Genomic DNA, 18,603 nt, shown 5'->3' with positions numbered 1-18,603 from the left:
CACTGAACACACGTCGAACCGCTGTCACTTTTTCTTCATGCGCACTGGAGCCATTAAAGTCGCTTCATGAACACAGAGCCCAGAAACCACCTGTCACTGTTCATCATCGCTTCATCGCTTCAGCACTTCCTGCTAAAGCGCGCCCTGGTAGGTGAAGTAAAATCCACAGAAAAGCCTCACCTTTGCATAAGCCGCATGGTTCAAAGCGGGGGAAAAAAGTAGCGGCTTATAGTCCGGAAAATAAGGTAATTATAAAATGTGTATTTTGCCCTCAGAATTTAAACTCATTTGCATGGGAGGTTATCCAAAATTACAAATGGGAATCAAACGCAGTCACGCCGGCCAGCATTGACGTGATGAGCAGCACCAGAGGCAAAACAACAACAACAACGGCGACGACAATGACCATAAGTGCCTAATGTGGTGGAGTGAAAACAGCGGTGACTTGATAATAACGATGACAACAACAACAACACTAATAATAAGGATGACAATGGATGGAAAAGGTGAGTAATTGCTGGGGGCACAGTAGTGCACGCACAAAAGGTAAAGTCAAGAGCGAAATCGTGCAGCAGCACGCTGGAGAGAATAAAAGGCTTTTTTTTATTTTTATTTTTTTTTTTACAAATGCATCAATTTACAGGCTGAGCAGCACATTTGGACATTAAAAAGCAGATGTCACAGCCTCAGCGCAACTTGGCAGCGGATGTGTGTTTGTCGATGCGACGCCGGCTGACTGGGTTTGATCTCAGCCGTTGTCTTTCTCAATCGATTTATCTTTTTTTTTTTTTATCTTGATTGTCCTGGCGCCAGAATGAAAACACGGATCACAGGAAAATTGCCGTTGACAATCTTTGACTGAAGGATAAAAATGGACATTGTTGCACAACATATCAATCTAATTAAAATCTTGACAGCCACAATGGAAGCACTGGCAGTGATGGTATACATCTGACAGTTTGATTAGGAACTGGAGAGCTGACCGTCCAGCAGGAAGGAGCCCTCAGTCAAAAAATTACATTTCATTTGTTTGGAAGAACTCAAAAGTACAAAAGCTTCAGCTTGCAGTCAAGTCACATTATTTAGATGGCTACTGTTGGGTAGACGGCCAGTGGAAGCTCAGCACAACGCTAAATAACATCACAGACCTCAAAAGATGAATTCAGTGCATAAAAAAAGAATTTAAAAAGATGAACCATCCTGAATCACTTTGAGGTCACAACCGAAGCCGTTTCCTCGTACGCGCCCGTTCATATTAGAACAACTTTTCAGCCTTGCTTCTGAAAATTACAGCAGTGGTACATTAACAAACAAAAAAATAGAAAACACACAAAAAAGCTTCTGTTACACCTGCACCTGTCCTCCAACTGCTATTCAATCATTATTTTGGATTTACGACCCCAAAGCAGAAGCTCCTACCAGAGGAAATCCATTCAGACACATTTTTTTTTTCCTTTTCCTTTCTTCCCTTCCTCTTCCCTTCCTTGCTCCTTTCTTATTTTATTTCCTTTCGGTCCGGCTTATCTGGAGCGCCTCTCTTATCAGCGCAGCACTAACTTTGTCTCAAAGGCAGCGGATGTTAGCGGCACGCTGCTTGGAGTCAACTCACTCCTGCCCAGTGTGGGACGATAACCCCTCTCTTTTTTTATTATTTTCCCTGGCTGCAGATTTTTGCTCGTTCACGCAGGCTGCTGTTAAAAAAAAAAAAAACACTGTGCAAACCCACGTCAGTTTGCACATTTCCGGACCACCTGCTTGATCACACAGCAGTAGCAGCTCACGCAGAGTTAAACTCCGGACTCACCCCCGTATTTTAATTTAATTTAGTGGAACGTGACTGCGGCTGCTGAGCCAGTTTGAACAGAAGCGTGAGTCACAGTTAGTTGGTGATTTCAAGAGTTTTAAGTCCAACAACCCTTTTCTCACAGTTATTACCGTCAATATTTATTATCGCCAAGGAGCGCTCATCCAAGGTAGCCAGAGCAAAAATAAAGTACGACAGAACATGTATATATATATATATATATATATGTATATATATATATATATATATATATATATATATATATATATATATATATATATATATATATATATATGTATATATATATATATATATATATATATATATATATATATATATATATATATATATATATACATACATATACATATATATATATATATATATATATATATATATATATATATATATATACACATATAGAAAGCATTCAGTGTTCCCTTCCAGAATAGTTCCTTCCCTCCCTCCCTCTCTCTCTCCCTCCTCTCCTTGACCGCTGCCTGGAGGCAGATGAGGACACGGTGACACCGCTGCATCGTGACAGAGCACCGCCGGAGGTGGCGCCAACAGCACATTTGCTGTTCCTCAGCAGCGACGGGGCTCAGCAGCATCGCCGCCGCGACAGACGACCCTGCTGGGCAGCGACGGCCGAGAGGTCGATATGTGGCCGCTGCTGCACAGGACGGGCCTCATAAATGACGAGGTTTGGTGGAAACGGTCTTGGCTTCGCGAATAACGGGCGACTGAATCCTCTGACAGATGGCTAATGCTAAGTGCATTACCTCGACCAATCATATCAAAGCGGACAAGGAGTTTTTTCCACTTACAGCCAAGACCACAGAAATCAATTAATCTAATTCAGTGATAAAGTTCTTGGGGTCGGGGTTTAAAAGGGGCAATTTGCGAATTTCATCATTGTCGGATTTAAGGAAATAAAAAAATAAAAAAATGTAATGACAACCGACCAATGAGAAGTGATGACACCTTCTTGTCTCGGCTCCTGCACCTGCTCCTCAGCCGACCCGCCGGCCAGCTGTAGGATTCGACTAAGTTGCTGTCGAAGACGTTTCTAAAAATAACCTGCCGGCACGATATGACACAACACAACACAGCAGGGTCTGATTCGGTGAAGCTGCAGCTGATGCTGAAAACGATACCCGGCACCAGGAAGGGCAACGACTCCTCACGTCAGCAGAAAAACAAACAAAACCCTGCCGGTGCAGCAGGAGCAGCTCCCTGAAGCCATGCGAGCAAGTGAAGGCACTTCCACCAAAGTGCTGATGGGAGCAAACGTCTCCCCTAAACGGAGACCTTTGACCCCAGGCATCATGGCTGTAGTGGCTGATTGACCCCGATTCCTCTTTTGGAGCTGGAAGGTTTACCCTCCACGCTGGAAATCAGCGGATCTCAAAACAATATTTTCACCAGCGGCCTCAGCTTTCACAGACTCTGGGCTTGGCAAAAGATTTCTGTGTTGATTTGCCACCTCTGCATTGTTCTTTTTGATGGCATCCTCACTAGAAATCACCCAATAAGCAGAAAACCTGCTAGTTCAGACAGTGGAGGAACCACACAAACAACAGGTGTTTCCGTTGAATGATGCAAAGCGCATAAGTCGTAATTATCGTAAAATCTCGTTCTGTGAAATGTACGTTTTCTTTTGTTTGTTCACGTTTGTTTGCTGTCAAGAATGGTTGTTATATTTTTCTCTTTGATTACTTGTAAAAAAAAAAATGATCCTCCTCCATCCAAACATAAAACACCATTTTTGCTGAAAGTGAACTGGTACCATGACCGTGTACGTCACATTTGGTGATGCAAAAATGTGAAAAAAAAAAAAAAGAAAGTGTTTCAATTTCACTTTTGTGATATACCTCCACATCAATATGTCTGAAAAACGTTTTAGTGATAATTGAGTTTTTTCAAAGTTTAAGTGTTTCACACAGTTTTTTACTGTGATATTTAGGTTTTGTAGGGGTAATGGAAAAGCAGCTTCTTTGTCTTCTGTGTTTAAAACAGACTGATGGAATTCAACCTACACAGTTCAGTGCAACATACAGAGAGAAAACAATTAAGGCGTGGTAACTTCTCTGATAAAACATTTATAAAGCGGCGCGATCGAATAAAACTGAATCCATTAGTTGCCGGTGCTGCTCACAGCAGGGCGCGCGTAAACGTTTTACATTACTTAACATATTTATTAAAGATTACCGTGACATGCGGAGCCGAAGCCCTTCACCCGACACCTTTAGAGGAAGAAAAAAAACAACAACTGAGCGACAGCCTTAACGAGAGCCAGTGTAAACTAAACAGAGCTGTAGTGAAAAACTACAAAAACTGTAGTGAGTTTAACTTGCGTGTGTGCATGTTTATAGACACATATACATACACTACCAGGACACACCTGTTTCTTCTTTATCTTTACTCTACACTGTAGATACAAACTGAAGTCATCGCATACATGACCAAGATATGTGGATTAATGTGACCAAAAGAAGAAAAAAAATGTTAAATAGTATTAAACACGTTTTTGTTTTTATACACATTTCATGTGTCCATTCGTGGTTTTGATGCCTTGAGCGACAATCTACAATGCAAATAGTCATGAAAATGAAAGAAAAACCATTAAATCAGAAGTATGCAATACAGTATCCAAACTTTTGAATGGCAGTGTATATATTTAAATAAACACACACTCACACGCACAGTATATACATATGGCAGTCACACAATCCAGCCCGGCAGCTGGGCAGCATTCATATTCCAGGAGGCAGCTGCAGCCACCAGGGGAATGATGGGAATTGTTCTGTGGATCTCTGGACCCTACAAACTCCTGCTGTTTTAATTTGAGGAACATTTGTGGAAGGTGAGAGAAAAAAAAAAAAATGAAGGGAGAGGCCCGAGAAATCAAATGCAGATTTATTTCTTTTTTTCTTCAAATTGCAAGTCCCTTTGGCCCTCAGGGTCCTTTGCGAAGCTTCATTGGTTGGTTTCACCACCCAGACAGACGGACGGACACACAGAGACACTTCACTCGTCCCTTTCAAAGCCCGCCTGTAAATGAGCCGACCAGCCGAGAGGAAGCGGACCCCCCCCCCCCCCCCCCCCTCCAGGCTGTGATTCCCTGGCCTGATTTATTAAATATGCCACCATTACAGCGGGAGCGGGGCCGCCGCCTAACTCCGGCAAAGCGGCTGACAGCGCTGCTTCTGGAGATGTGACAGGTACATGAGGGCAGGAGTAAGAGGTTAGACAGACACAGAGAGGAGAGACAAGAGAGACAGCCAAACGGACTGCTGCTGGGGGGTGGAGGGTTGGAGAGGGTGAGGGGGGCGCGGGGGTTGGGGGGGAGAGGGCGCAGAGGGATGTTGAAGGAGAGCGACGGCTCGAGAGAGCGAAAGAGGTCGAGGTGCGAGACTGCACAGCTGCTGCCCGAGAGAAGGTGACGGCGGGCGGTGATTAGAGACGCAGCAAGCCGAAAAGGACAAACGAGAGGAAAGAGGAGAAGGAGCGACCACGCTGGCGTAAAGGTACAGCCGGGAGGCGCCAACGTCTCAGAAGGACCCTTCAGGTGGGAAAACCAACCACACTTCATAACCTGGTCTGCTTGCATGAGTGTGTAGCCACACCCCCAGAGTCCAAGATGGCGGCCCATTCATTTCAATGAAGTTGCTCAGCCAGCACGTACGCCCGAAAAGTTTTTGACTTCCGCATTAATGGGCCCGTAGGGCGTGCGGAGTAGTGTCACTTCTCATCATGCCTCTGTAACTCACATGATCTATTTGGCCAATCAGAATGATCCTGGAGAACACAACAGACACGTCAGGATGCAGACGATCAGAACGAGCTGAGTCACTTTTTTTTGCTGCAATAACTCGAGTGGCCACTGGGAAAAACACCTACTGTGTTGGAGAGCTTGGCTTCGGCTCCGTAACCCAGTGTCACTGCGTCTTTGCATGGCAGGAGGAAATTCATCTCTGACTTTGCTTCATCATCCCATGGCGAGCACCAACACGCAGACACAGGGGAGGAATAATGTGGGGTGGGGTAGGGTGTGGGGGGCTAAAAACCCTAAAGGTCCCACATTATGCAAAACTCACTCCTCCAACACTAATATATGCCTCTGGCCTGCAAGTGAACTCCTCAAAAATGAGAAAAGGTGCACACTTTGCTATCTTTTATGGAACACACTTACATTCCAAACACGGTGGAAGGTAAGACAAAAACAGCAGTTTTAGCAGGAAGCTGTAAACAGAGGGTTAAATGTGCCGTACGGTGCCGTGTGAGATGAATTTCCAGGTGTTGAAAGGCTGACTGAACGATGATATGACGCCAGACCTTGAAAAATAAGACCTTGAACATACGCAACCGTTTCTGTGAGAGAGAGAGAGAGAGAGAGAGAGAGAGGGAGAAGAGGGAGAGAGAAACAGAGAGAGACAGAGAAAACATGCTGTCCAGTGACATGTCCCCCCTCAACCACTGCAAAGTGAGTAACATCCCCGCCTTCAGTTGGACGTTTCCCCCCTTTTCTGCTGCCTTCACTTGTATATTTTAGGTCCTGGCGGTCTTTGCGGAGGAGAAGAATGAAGCGCTATCTATAGCTCGGCTCTTGCCAGGGGCCAGAATAAAATATGGATGCGTCTCCCGCGGTTTGCCAGCTGAACACAGCGGGCCGCACTCTGACCCCCGACTGCTCCCGGCACATCGGAGCCCCTCGCTGGCTGGCTGGCTGGCTGGCTGGCTGGCTGGCTGGCAGGAAGGCTGGTGGTAAATAAAGGGCCGACCCATGAAAAATTAGGATCCACACGATGAGGAATGTTCAAGGAGGCGGAGGCGCTTGGCCAAGACGGAAAGGTTAAAAATATGCGCGGTTAAATTATTCCTGGCCTGAATTTTTCACGAGTGACACGAAAGCAGCGGTGGCACGAAGGCTTTTCCTGGCCGGGGAGACACCTGGAAGTCAAGCCGACGGGCTTTCCTCGCAAGGCGACGCTCCTTTCACAGGAAGTCTCACGCTGTCCTGCTCGAGCTGGAAAGGTTCTGCTTTGTTTTCTGTGTATTTTTGTTGCATTTGTCGTTTTGTTTGTCAATCGGATAATAATGGATTGGAAAAGACGTAAAGAAAACAGTCATAACAGCAAATATGAGTGTGACAGACAAGACGCTGAGATAGCGCATCTCAAATAACATTAATAAGTGATTTTTAATTACACAACTTGTATAACTTGCCTCAAAGCTGAGTTTACAAAGACTTTTAAGGCATCAATTGTACTTTAGTTTAACCACGCAAATAATTATTGCAATTATTGAGTGTCCTGGCACTGGAACTGCTGCTGTCTGCGCTCCTTGATTGACTCCTGCGAACAAAAACCCAACAAACTGCAGCCTTTCCTGCTCCCCTCAGCCCCGCCAAGCGCCCCCCAACCCTCCACCCATCACTCCAACCCAAACCGCACCGACGACGTCTGTCCGATCGGTTTGAAAAAAATAACTTTGGTTAAGAGCGTCTGAGGCGCTCAGGGCAGAGAAACACAAACATCGAGCGGCGCATCGACTGCGAGCGGTGAGATTTCACATCTCGGGGCGGGTGAGGGTGGTGGCGGGGGTGGGGCTGTGGGGAGGGATGGGGGCCTCGCGCACACACGCCACCCCGCCGGTTTGCCGCGCCATCGACAGGCGGTGCATCGATCAGGGTGCAGCGTCGCCGCTGATGAAGCCGCTTTCTATTGACGCGCCTTGTTTTGCTTCTGACGGGCTGCGCGAGCTTCACACGGCGCGTCGGATCGGATTACTCGCCCATGTCTCTGCGGATTCTTTTGTTGTTTTTCTTTTCTACTCCTTTTGTAATTGACTTTTTTTTTCCTGCTTCAAATCATTTTTTATCAGGCGCTCCATTGCAGCAATGGCTTCTCCCTTTTTAGCCGCTGGGAGTTTTGGTGATTAACGTACGTGCAGTCGAGATGGCAAACGATATGAAGAACGCCGACCCGTAATATCGGGTTTTTATGTGCTATCTTATTTTTTTTGGAAGGTTCAAGGGGGGGGATTTACTGCATTAGGAACTAATCTGGGCACAAGCCAACACTTGATCCTGCCGATGCAGCAAAGTCAGGCCACATTTGTTTCGCTTCTGTCACTTTGTTAATCTTGCGCGATACTGCTTTCTGTAGATTCGGCAAAGAGAAAAAAGGCAGGGCGGGGGTTGCAAAGAATTGGAATTGGAAAGTCCAACTAATTAACTGGCATCTATTTATCAAGGCGGCGGATGAAATGGCTGATTGGGTATTAATCAAAACATTAGGGCGCCGTGTGAGCTCTGATGGCACAGGGCTGCCAGCCATTTCTTATGAATGATGTCACATTAGCGATCGGGGTCCCGACACTGGATTATTGCTCCACAGTCTGGAGTTCAATTAGAGCTCAGTAAACACTTGATAAGCGGCGTAATGACGCCGCGTTGTTTGTTTGGTTTCATGGGCGGCGGATTGGGAAGTAACTCTGTTCCTCTGGTGAGATCATCATTACCGTCACGGCCATTCAAAAAAAAAAAAAGAAAGAGAAGAAAATACATTTTTTCCGCTTCCCTCGGACCCATCGGTGCATGCAGGGGGGAAATGTCTGTGTCTTCTTCTCTAGAGCAGTGCATTGCATTCTGCTGGGGAGAGTTCCCAGGTTGTAGGCTTTTATGTCTTAACGCAAACGACATGTTAACCGCACGACTGTGTGTCCCTCATCTGATTCTGCACAGGTTGCACAGTGCGCGCAAGATATTCTCTGAGTTTCTCAACGATATTGATCTGCTGCGCTCAAGCTGACTTTACAAAGCTGCATTATTTTTTCCAATGGATTAAAGAAACCTTTGCCTGCTTTTATATGCTTTAAAGGCCCCGTTTGTAAGGTTGAGCACCCTCTAATGGTCAGAAATCACACTGCAACCAATACCAATGTCAATAATAATTCTTAGTTTTATGATGTCCCACCTGATCTCACAGCTGACAGTGTCGGGTGAAAAAAGTCACTCCATTTGACCAAACTAGAACAGACCCACTTTTTTTGGCGTATTCATTCATTGCTTCTTTTGAAAGATCTGTGAAATTTCAATTTCAAGAGACTTTCTGTCAAAGCCCAGCAGGACAGATGAGTTCAGCGGTGAAGTCTGAGTGATCAAATCACTGCTGGGGATGATTACCAACACCAAATACTTGACGAAGAACATCTTTAACTCAACATTTAATAAGAAAAAAGGTGGAGCACAACTTAACTAAAAGTGTGGCCGACTGCACTGACCTTTAATGCCATCACAGGAAAACAAACTCCACGTTCCTTCATCTTCCGCTCTAAATGGACTTTTTTCTCTTGCGCTCCTCCAATCAAAAGAATAATGTGACCTTGTGCTCTTCATCTCTTTCACTTTTGATGAATAAGCGTAAAGCACCGTATGCCTAATGAGGGAAAGGAGCGGAGACGGTCCTGTTGACAGTGATCGCAGAGGAGCAGCAGCGGAGTGGGTCGAGTGTGCGACATCACGGAGAGGCGAGCTTGTTAAGACGGCGGCTGATGAGGTTTACTCTCGGTGTTATTGTGGCGAGGCCGAGGTCGGCGCAGCGTCGGTGATGAGCACCAGCCGAGCGTGTGGGCGTGACTAATTGTGTCTAAATGTCTAATAGTGGCTTTTTGATAAATTGATGTTGGGGGTCATAGGAAATGAGGAATTAAAAAGCCTTAATGACATAAATGATGCGTTCACTTTTTGATGCTTTACATGCATCTATATGCCGTCTATTAACTCTGTAAGCTCCTACCGTGTTAGTTTGGTTTAACTCCAAATCATTTTTAATATTTAGCTGTCTGTCAAACTTCAGCCAAAAACGTTTTCTTTTTGTTTTGATAATGTTGGATATAGTGTTTGTTTGTTTTTTGGTCTTGTTGCTCTTTTTTTAAATGGTCCCTGTAACGCTGAACAATTCTATTTTCCACTGACAGAGTGACAAATAGAAAATTGGAAAGCTGAATTCAATTATCAGACCTGTATTTGTTTTTGCCAGCGTAACAATCGCATAACTGATATTTAATCTTCTTCCTATTTGCCTCGGCGGTCAATGGCACGGATAATTGGGGGGGAAAAAAAATACATTTGAGAGTTTCTGTTTGTGTCTCTTGTTTTGGGTCGTCTGCCTTGAGAGCAGAGGCGGGATGTCTGAGCCTCGGGCAGCCAAAGGTAGAAAAACGGGAACAAAAAAAAAATGTTTTTTTCTTTTCAATCATGCATCCATTTCAATAATTAATTCCATGAAACACCAAAGAGAATCGAGCAACGACTCCCCCCAAATGATAAATTATGAGTTTGACTCAACATCAGTGAATATCATTTTAAAAAACTTGCATCAATGGAGGAGCAACATCAACAAGGTTTAGCTTTTTTTTGATTTAGCGCAGGAGTTAAAAGCTTGGTTCCGTCTCATCCCAAAGACAGAGCGAGCGCTCTCTGGTGTGTCGCCGTCATCTCAGTTTTGATCAGATTAAAGTCGGAGTAAACTTCTCAAGGACTGAATGCAAATGAAGCTTCCCCATTTAAAACGGCCCGATGGCCGCGGGGCAAAAAGAGCTTCCAGTATCGCCGCTTCACTCTTTGAACCCAGCTCCGAAATCATGAACTCTGAATGCTCCGCCTTCTTCCCCCGTCACCTGAAATGACTTCCACACACACACACACACACACACACACACACACACACACACACACACACACACACACACACACACACACACACACACACACACACAGGCTGCACGGGGAAACCAACAATGAGCCACATTAGCTGTGGGAGACGTCACGTCCCGTCATCCTCCGAGGTTTATACTCTCACAGTAAAGCTCACAGAAAGACTCTTTGGCAAACACGTCCCACTTTCCTCCGAACCTCCTCCGTTTTCCCGCTCGAGTCTCACGACATCCACGTCAGCGGGAAGTTTGTGCGCTCCTCCTGTGCGCCGGCCCCGCTAAAAAATGCATCCGGCTCCCCAATTCAGGCGTAAAGCAGCAGTGATTACATTTTAAAGGTAGATAAATAAATGATTGCCCACTGCTTTTACTCCACAGCGAGGGATGCCAAACGCTGGAAGGTCCGCAATACCCTGAATTTGGGCAATCCGAGTAGATTTGAAATGACGACTCCCCACGTAGCGGGAGAGGAAGCGTCTTGAGTGCGGTAGGGGGCTTGTTGGCTCAAATGAGTGGCTGCTGTTGAGAGGAGTGGCTTTGCGTTGACCGTCTCACAGAGAGGAAACTGAATTGCTTTGCAAATTGGTTCGCCTCCCTCCAGTTTGTGGAGTTTGGCTTAAATCCTTTGGGCCAAAATAGTCTTGGGTTGGTTTTGCCGTCGAGGTCGCGCAGCGTCAGCCGCTGCACACTCGTAAGCCTGAATATTGCACTGAATTTTTGCACCCCCCCCCCCGCCGAGCGTGATGCCACTTTTGGCACTTGTGCACTCACGGTATTAAGTATTTACTAGTGCAGTACAGTAGAGACACAGTAGAGGCCTCCAATCGTGGATCTGTTAAGATGTAACAAAGGGACGTCAGTTTTTACCAGTTCATTGACTGTACGGAAGGATGGATGGAGTCAGCGTGACATCACCCATTGGGATCGGCCATTTGAAGCCAAGCGATTGGTCCGCTGTCAGAGGCATCTTGAGTTTCCCATTTGTTTTGAAACAGGAAGAATCCATATATGGATGTGTGGGTGGCAGTGGAAGAGAAAAGCTACTGCTAAAATGTTGCCACGGCCGCAACTGCATGGCCATTTCAACTCAGGCATTAAACCAAATTGTCTTTTTATTTTTTTAACGAGCGATTTAGACCAAGAAAATTGTAATCAGTCTGTAAAGGTATTAATTGAGGTCTCACTTACGTCATTTTTTCCGTTATCTTTTAGCGACCATTTTTAACGATCCCTGCTGCCAAATGATTGAAAGCAGAATTTTGGCACTTCTGTGTTGGCCTCCTTTTTGTGACTGAAATATCCTCTGCACACATTCAATGGTTTAACTTCTGAACCAGTGGAGCAGCAATTGCCATCTAAAAAACGTTCTCGTCCTCCAAATCCAACCTCAGCAGTGACACCACAAAGTGCCATCGAGCAGCTTATTTATTCGTCCTCTATTACGAATTGACCGGCGAAAACGCCAATACCAGACGCCTTGACGCTTTTAATACACTGACAGACACTATAATCAAGCCCGCCACCATATCTGCATGAAGATACTTTAACGGCACATGATGCAGCCAGCTGCAAAGCGAGAGAGAGAAAAAAAAAAAAAAAAAAAACAGTAAAGGGGGGAGTGCTTGATGACGGCAGCCTGATGTAAACAGAAGTGGTCCCTCAGCACTCCTCATGGGCCGGATTTATCGGCCGGCGCTCAATGTTTTCACCTGATTTACACCCTCCTCCTCCTCCTCCGCCGGTTGTCCCCGAAGCTGCGGCGATCTCGCTGAATAATGAAATTGACAGGCCTCATTTGTTTAGTTATCTGGGCAACCAAAGCTGGGAGCATGCACGGGGCCGAGAGCCACAGCCATAATCCTCGGGGGGAGGACACACGACTATTGAACGGGGCTGAATGGGGGTTATCTGTCAGCTGGGGCGGGCAGATATAGGAAGACCTTTGCCAAACGGGTTTAATCAACCTCCGTTTTCTGCTTTTTTTAGAGCCAAGATGAAATTTTGTTGGAAAAGGCCGGCGTCTGGCTGAAGAACGGGATGAACGCTGCTCAAGCCATCGAAAAAAAAAAAAAAAGAGTGGTCCTCAGACAATCAGTCACTCCTGATGCCAGAATAAACAAGCGGATATCGGCGAGAATGTCAGCGTCCCTGCAAAAGATGGCGGCGGTGTCAGCCAGCAAATGTTTGTTTTGTTTGTTTACAGTTGTTTGTCTTCTGCTCGCCTGCACCTGATACTGTTTGCGAAAACAATAAACAATGTGCAATATCTCCGCAATCAAGAGGAAAAGAAAAACAAGAGGATTGGGGTATTGTTGCACATTTCTATGTCAACATCGAGTGGTTTATCCGTTACATGCTCCAATAAGGAGCCTTATCAGATGCATCAGTGTCATGCTGGAACTTTGCCATGTTTGCTTAGTATGGCTATTATGGTTCTCGGCTAACGGCTAACAGTAGCCATGAGAGAAGCTGTCCCCAGAGCAAGACAAACTCACATTCATCTAGTCTCAGCTCGCCACGTGAGCAAAAACCCTGTGTCCACTCAACACTTTGCACTTTAGCTCCATTTCTAAAATAGCCGGCTACAAACCTCTTCAGCGGGACAGAGAAAGATTTCTTTCCTCGGTCTGAATTTTGCCAACTTACAGATTGCACAAAACTCTGGACAAGGAAAGAAACCTCCCGATCCGCTTCGCTGCCGAGTCCCACTTATTATTATTAGTCAGTTGCCTTCCTCCTTATGCAAGCGCCTGGCCGCTTCCCAAAAGCTTGCACGGCGCGCGGGGGGAGATAAATGGCGGGGGAGCGAGAGGGCATCGCCACAAACATCGCTCATGCATAATTTAGCACGACACCGAGAACCGGAGCACCCACCAACTTCGCCGGCGCCCTTCAATTATTGAAGGGTGTCAACAGCATGTTAAATCAACAAATGCTACGCGGCCGAAGCTCCCGGTGGCGCTGAAGTTCCGTGGTGTTTTAAAATAAAGAAAACCTCAAGATTTTTCCCAAATGTGCGACGTTTAACCGGCAAACTGACGGCACTCAGAATGCAATCAAGCTCACCGCTGGCTTCCCCGCAACTCGACCTTTGCACGTCGAATTACATGACACCGCATCACATCCGAGGCTCGACACAGAGTCGATGGCTGAGCGCGCTGAGGGAAAGGCCAGCCGGAGGGTGAGAGACTCTGATCGACGTTGCTTCCCCAGATAGAGGCTCATAGAAGCCGGCAGGATTATTATCTGGACACCGGCTTGAAGGAAGGATATCAGTTGCACCATTTTTTTTTTTGTTTTATTGCTTTTTTCTTTTTTCTTTTTTTCCTCAAGTCCCTGGCAAAATGCAAAAGCAATCCCATGCTGTTCCGAGAAGAGCGTGGGCTGGCCAGAGCAGCGCTGAACTGTCCGGGCCCGGTCCATCTGGGGAGCTGGCACCGAGAGCAGAACGAGCGGCACCGAGCACAGCCAGTATGCAGTTTGCAGTGTGGGGGGGGGCAGGGGGGGAGTACTCGCGCCGCGCACATATTTCATTTTCGCCCTGTTAAGCAAAACAAGCAACCGGCAGGAAACGCTCGCGGCGTTTCCCCGCAAGAATCACACTTTGTTTTGCGGCGGCGGTTGGGGGTCGGCGCCTCGCAACAGGGTATTAACCGCAATTAAATATTCAAAAAGGAGCTATGTGGGCAATATTTTGCCTGGTGTGTGATGTCACCGTGTTTGTACTCCCGCTCTTTGTTTGCTGGCACGCGTAGCCCGAAGAAGCTGAATTATTATTTTTAGAATCAGCAAAGCAATAGAACGCAGGCAGGGTTCCAAAAGGGGCGCCCTCTGGCTGCAATATTAACCATGTTGGTACAGTTGCATTTTTAATGTTATTGTTTGCTCGGTGGAGTTGCAGCGCTGAGGCAGCAGGGGCTGCAGAGGACGTGCAGGTAGCCAGTTCGCTTTGGTTGAAATCATGGAGCAAAATAAACAGGATCTCGTTTGAGAATCTAAAGATTCAAATAAAACTATTTTTTGATAACAGTATGTATATGAGGTTGCAGGACCTTTTGACTGCCTCCACTGATTAGCTGTGTTAGAAATTGACATTTTTAGCTCCAGCTTTCCTCACAAATCACATATATATACTGTATGTGTGTGTACATGTAACCGTTGGGTACGGCATTTCCGTACGTTTCGGCCACGCACAAAACTTTATCGAAACGCGCATGTTGTGCAAGTAGATCCACGCAAGAGCGGAGACTAGCGGTGCGAAGCATCATGACGACCGGCTGGTCCCGCAGTTGCCAATAATTTGACTCGTTCCAGCCGCCCCACACAACCGCGTCAATTATCACAACGCGCCTCAGCCGCAACCCGCTGTCGTCAAATGGACAAATATGTCTTTGAACTCGGCTTTTTTTTATTCCATCAAAAATGGTGCTTGCAAACAGCCTTAATAGGCTAATGTCCTAGTGCCGAGTGCACGAAACAACAACAAACAGAATAAAATAACGCACTACATTAACCCCAGCATCTGTCTTTGGGAAAACCAAGTAGAATACAGCAGCCTGAGATAATAGCTACAGTCCAACTATAGAATATAGCATCCTAAGATGATAACTATAATCCAACTATAATCCAACTGTAGTCCTAAAACCCACTAATATTTCTCCTCCCTGTTTGTTGTTGTTGTGGCGCCGCTTGGCGCTTACATGACGTGTAGGTCAGAGTGCATGCAGTTTACGCAACATATGCATTTAACATATCAACATCACACCGCTGAGACCATTTTCTAATATTCATATATAGCATTTCCATATAAACAGATTCATTTTCAACCTGGTAAAAGTAAATATTTCACCATTTGTGAAAAAAAAGCCCAATTATACATTATCTGTCGAGCCCCAACCCAATGAAGTGAAAATATCTTGACCCGGCTGTGAGTGCGTTAAAATTGTATTAAATTTTCATTTTTATTAGATAGTCATAATTTTTTGTTTTTTCAATTTGATGTGGTAGTGCACATTCCAAAAAAAAAAAAAAAAAGGTTCAGGTTCGATTATATCTATGCTTTCAATTATTTTTATAAAACAATATTGCCTTTGCTGGTCAGAGTAGTTTTATATAGATATATAAGATTGAAACTGTACCTTTGCCATGGCCCCAAAAACGTGATGCATACCGAACTGTCGGAAAACTGTACTGTTGCATCCCTAATATGTATATATACATATATATATATATGTATATATATATATATATATATATATACATAAATAAACAAACATACATATATACATACATACATACAAGCCTATTCAATGCACGCAGTCACGATCCACGAGAGAACTTACCTCTCTTGTCAAAGTTATGCTTGATCTCGTTGTCCTTGCACAGCATGTCGCCGTGCCCCATGTTGAGCCCGTAGTCCTCGTGCGCTTTCCCGTCGGCCAGCTTGACGTGAAGCTGGTTGGGCGTGGAGTTGAGCGAGTGTCCGCACGGCTCGTCCTCGTCGCAGTCGTAGTCGTCCAGGATGGGCGTCTCACGGATGGGCATGCCGATGACGGAGCTGCCGTGCTGGTGGTGGCCGCTGCGGGAGCCGCGGTAGCTGTCGCGGCCCTGCGGCCCCAGCAGCACGGAGGGGATGTAGTGGATCTCGTGCGTGGCCTCGGTGCTGGCGCTCTTCTGCGGGATGCGGCGGCGCTTGCACCATCGGTGGCGGGTGTAGAGGACGAGGGTGAAGAGGAGGATGAGGAGGAGGAGCGCGATGAGGCCTCCCTGGAGTAACACAGCAAACAAAGAGGGAATTGTAAAAGTTATTAATGACGACGGCGTTTCGTAATGTTTATTTTTTGTTGCGAGAAAAAAAGAAAAAAAAAAAAAACAAGCTGGAAACTCTAGAAGAGCGGCCGGATCTCCAAGAATAACAGCTTTAGTGCCAGTTAGATCACGTCCAATGCCAATTAACCAGCCCCCTTCGCCAGTTGTAATCAGCCGAATGCCAATAGTGGCAATTTGCTGAGCTGCTGAAGAGACCTGGCAGTCAGCGCTTTATTAAGTCAGCTCTCCTAAATAGCGTGCGCAAGCTAACAGGATCCTTGGGAGATTAATAAATCCAGACGACAGCACCGACGGAAAAAAAAAAAAAAAAGAGGAAAAAAAACGAAAGTTCTGTTAATTGAACTCAGATGCACAAAAGGAGAAAACCTCAGAAAGTTGTGTGGGTAACCGTACACAAAATAAAAATATGTCCAAATATCAAATATTTGGGGATGTTTTTGAGCCGTGAGTTTTGACATTTTGCCCATGAGGGTTTAATCAGCGTAGTCCACCTTTCGCTTTCACCTCACATTCAGACTGGCACATTCCGGCCCGTGAGCAACCCCTCGGAGAACATAAGAAAATAAATAAATAAAAATAAGAGTAAAAAAAAATACCCAAACAGCTGTCTGGTGGCAAAAGAGCCATAAAATATCAGCGCTCATCAACTGGCACATGTTTTATCCAGACCGGTTCCTCCGTCAGGAACCGGGCTGGATCATTACAGGCCCGCTGCATCACGCCGAGGAATTTCACGGTGACGTTTGATGGACGAGGCCGCCTTTTTTTTTTTTTGCTTAGTGATTTAATTGGTTTGAAACGTGCTGGAACGTGCTAAAAGTCGCAAGCGGAGGCAAAAAAAATTGAAAATGTAAAAAAAAGAAAAGAAAAGAAGACATAAAGCACCTGGACAGCGATCGCCTGCACAATACAGCGACGGGGAACGTAGTCAGTCACACGTGCGGAACAGCTGGGAAGAAGCTCAGGTTTCGTGTGTGTGTGTGTGTGTGTGTGTGTGTGTTTTCGCTCTCTCAGTGCTGAGAGTCAGCACTCTGCTTGCACAATCGCTGCACATGCAGCAGCCATCTGCATCATCACTCTCCCACAAACCCAAACAGACGCGCGTTAGCCGAGAGACTGTGGTGAAGGAAAAAAAAAAAAAACTCAATTACTGAAATTGCCGTCAAACCGAGGGCTTATCAAAAAGGCTCCACGGTTACACGCTGCAAGTGTCCCCCCCACCCTTTTTTTATTCCGTCTATTCGCCTGCGTTGGTAATCTCTCCGGCACCTTCGCCGAGGAGCTGTCAGGATGCAGGAGTCGTTTCCTTTCGTCGCCTTTGCCGCGTGTGGACTCCATATCTTTAGTGTCACACGCACACACACACACACACACACACCAATGCCCTCGAGGTCATTCCACAGCAGCTCCTCCTCCTCCTCCTCCTTGCAAATTTCACCGAGCGTCGTCACGTTTTTCTTCGCGCCGCGTCCAGTATCTCGCCATCGACACCCCCGCCGAGCAAAACCCTGCAGCCGGCCGATAAAGTAAATCTATGCACAGGAGGAAGGCGGGGCGTGACGTATCCTCTGATTTCTTATTTATTTTTTATTTATCTATTTTGCACCCTCTCACAATGACACCGATAGGTGAACGAGTGTTTGATTCAGCGAGACGCGGCGAACCAAAAGAGGCGACACCCACTGAGAGGCGGGAGGACGCGGCGGAGAAGTGCGGACGAGGCACTCCTGAGAGCGCGTATGCAAATGAGAGGTGATATTTTACGACGCGCGCGCACACACACACACACACACACACACACACACACACACACACACGTTTGAAGGAACTTTAGCCGCAGGAGCGCACGTGTGTGTGTGCGTGCGCGGATGCAGATGCAATACACACACACACACACACACACACACACACACACACACGGCCGCGCAGGCCCGAACCAAAAAGCACAACAGAATAATAAATGAAAAACCACAAGGGGTCATTCATCACGGCATTTAAAATTCCATCTCCATGAGGAAAAAACAAACCCCTTTTGAAAATTATAACTCAGCCACCGCCGGGTGTCCATAAATCAAACCGCTGCGAGAGGCGAGGCGGCAAAGAGGGAACTAGTTCGGCGGACAAACTTGTTCATTAATCTCCGACGGGGGACGGCGGTGGTGGTGGGGGGGTGGGCGGTGTCAGCCGCTCAGCCTCAGAAATGCAACCCCCCCGCTAAAACTCCCCTTAGCTTGCACTTCTACATTAAT

At 46.2% G+C, this 18,603-nt stretch overlaps 1 protein-coding gene across 2 annotated transcripts in view; it reads right to left on the bottom strand.

Annotated features, from left to right (window-relative positions):
- Window positions 1-18,603, bottom strand: part of astn2 (astrotactin 2) — a 253,967-nt gene that overhangs the window by 132,633 nt on the left and 102,731 nt on the right. For both annotated transcript variants that reach the window (XM_076043609.1, XM_076043608.1), the window contains exon 3: window positions 15,868-16,291. In XM_076043609.1, the coding sequence (XP_075899724.1) occupies window positions 15,868-16,291 (424 nt within the window). The remainder of the gene's footprint in view (window positions 1-15,867; window positions 16,292-18,603) is intronic.

The sequence above is a fragment of the Nelusetta ayraudi genome, unplaced genomic scaffold (assembly GCF_046127955.1).
Source record: "Nelusetta ayraudi isolate G7.1 ecotype Tasmania unplaced genomic scaffold, CSIRO-AGI_Nayr_v1 ptg000076l, whole genome shotgun sequence".
Taxonomy (NCBI): domain Eukaryota; kingdom Metazoa; phylum Chordata; class Actinopteri; order Tetraodontiformes; family Monacanthidae; genus Nelusetta; species Nelusetta ayraudi.
Note: the sequence above shows the minus strand (reverse complement) of the source record. Positions and strands in the feature narration are given on the sequence as shown.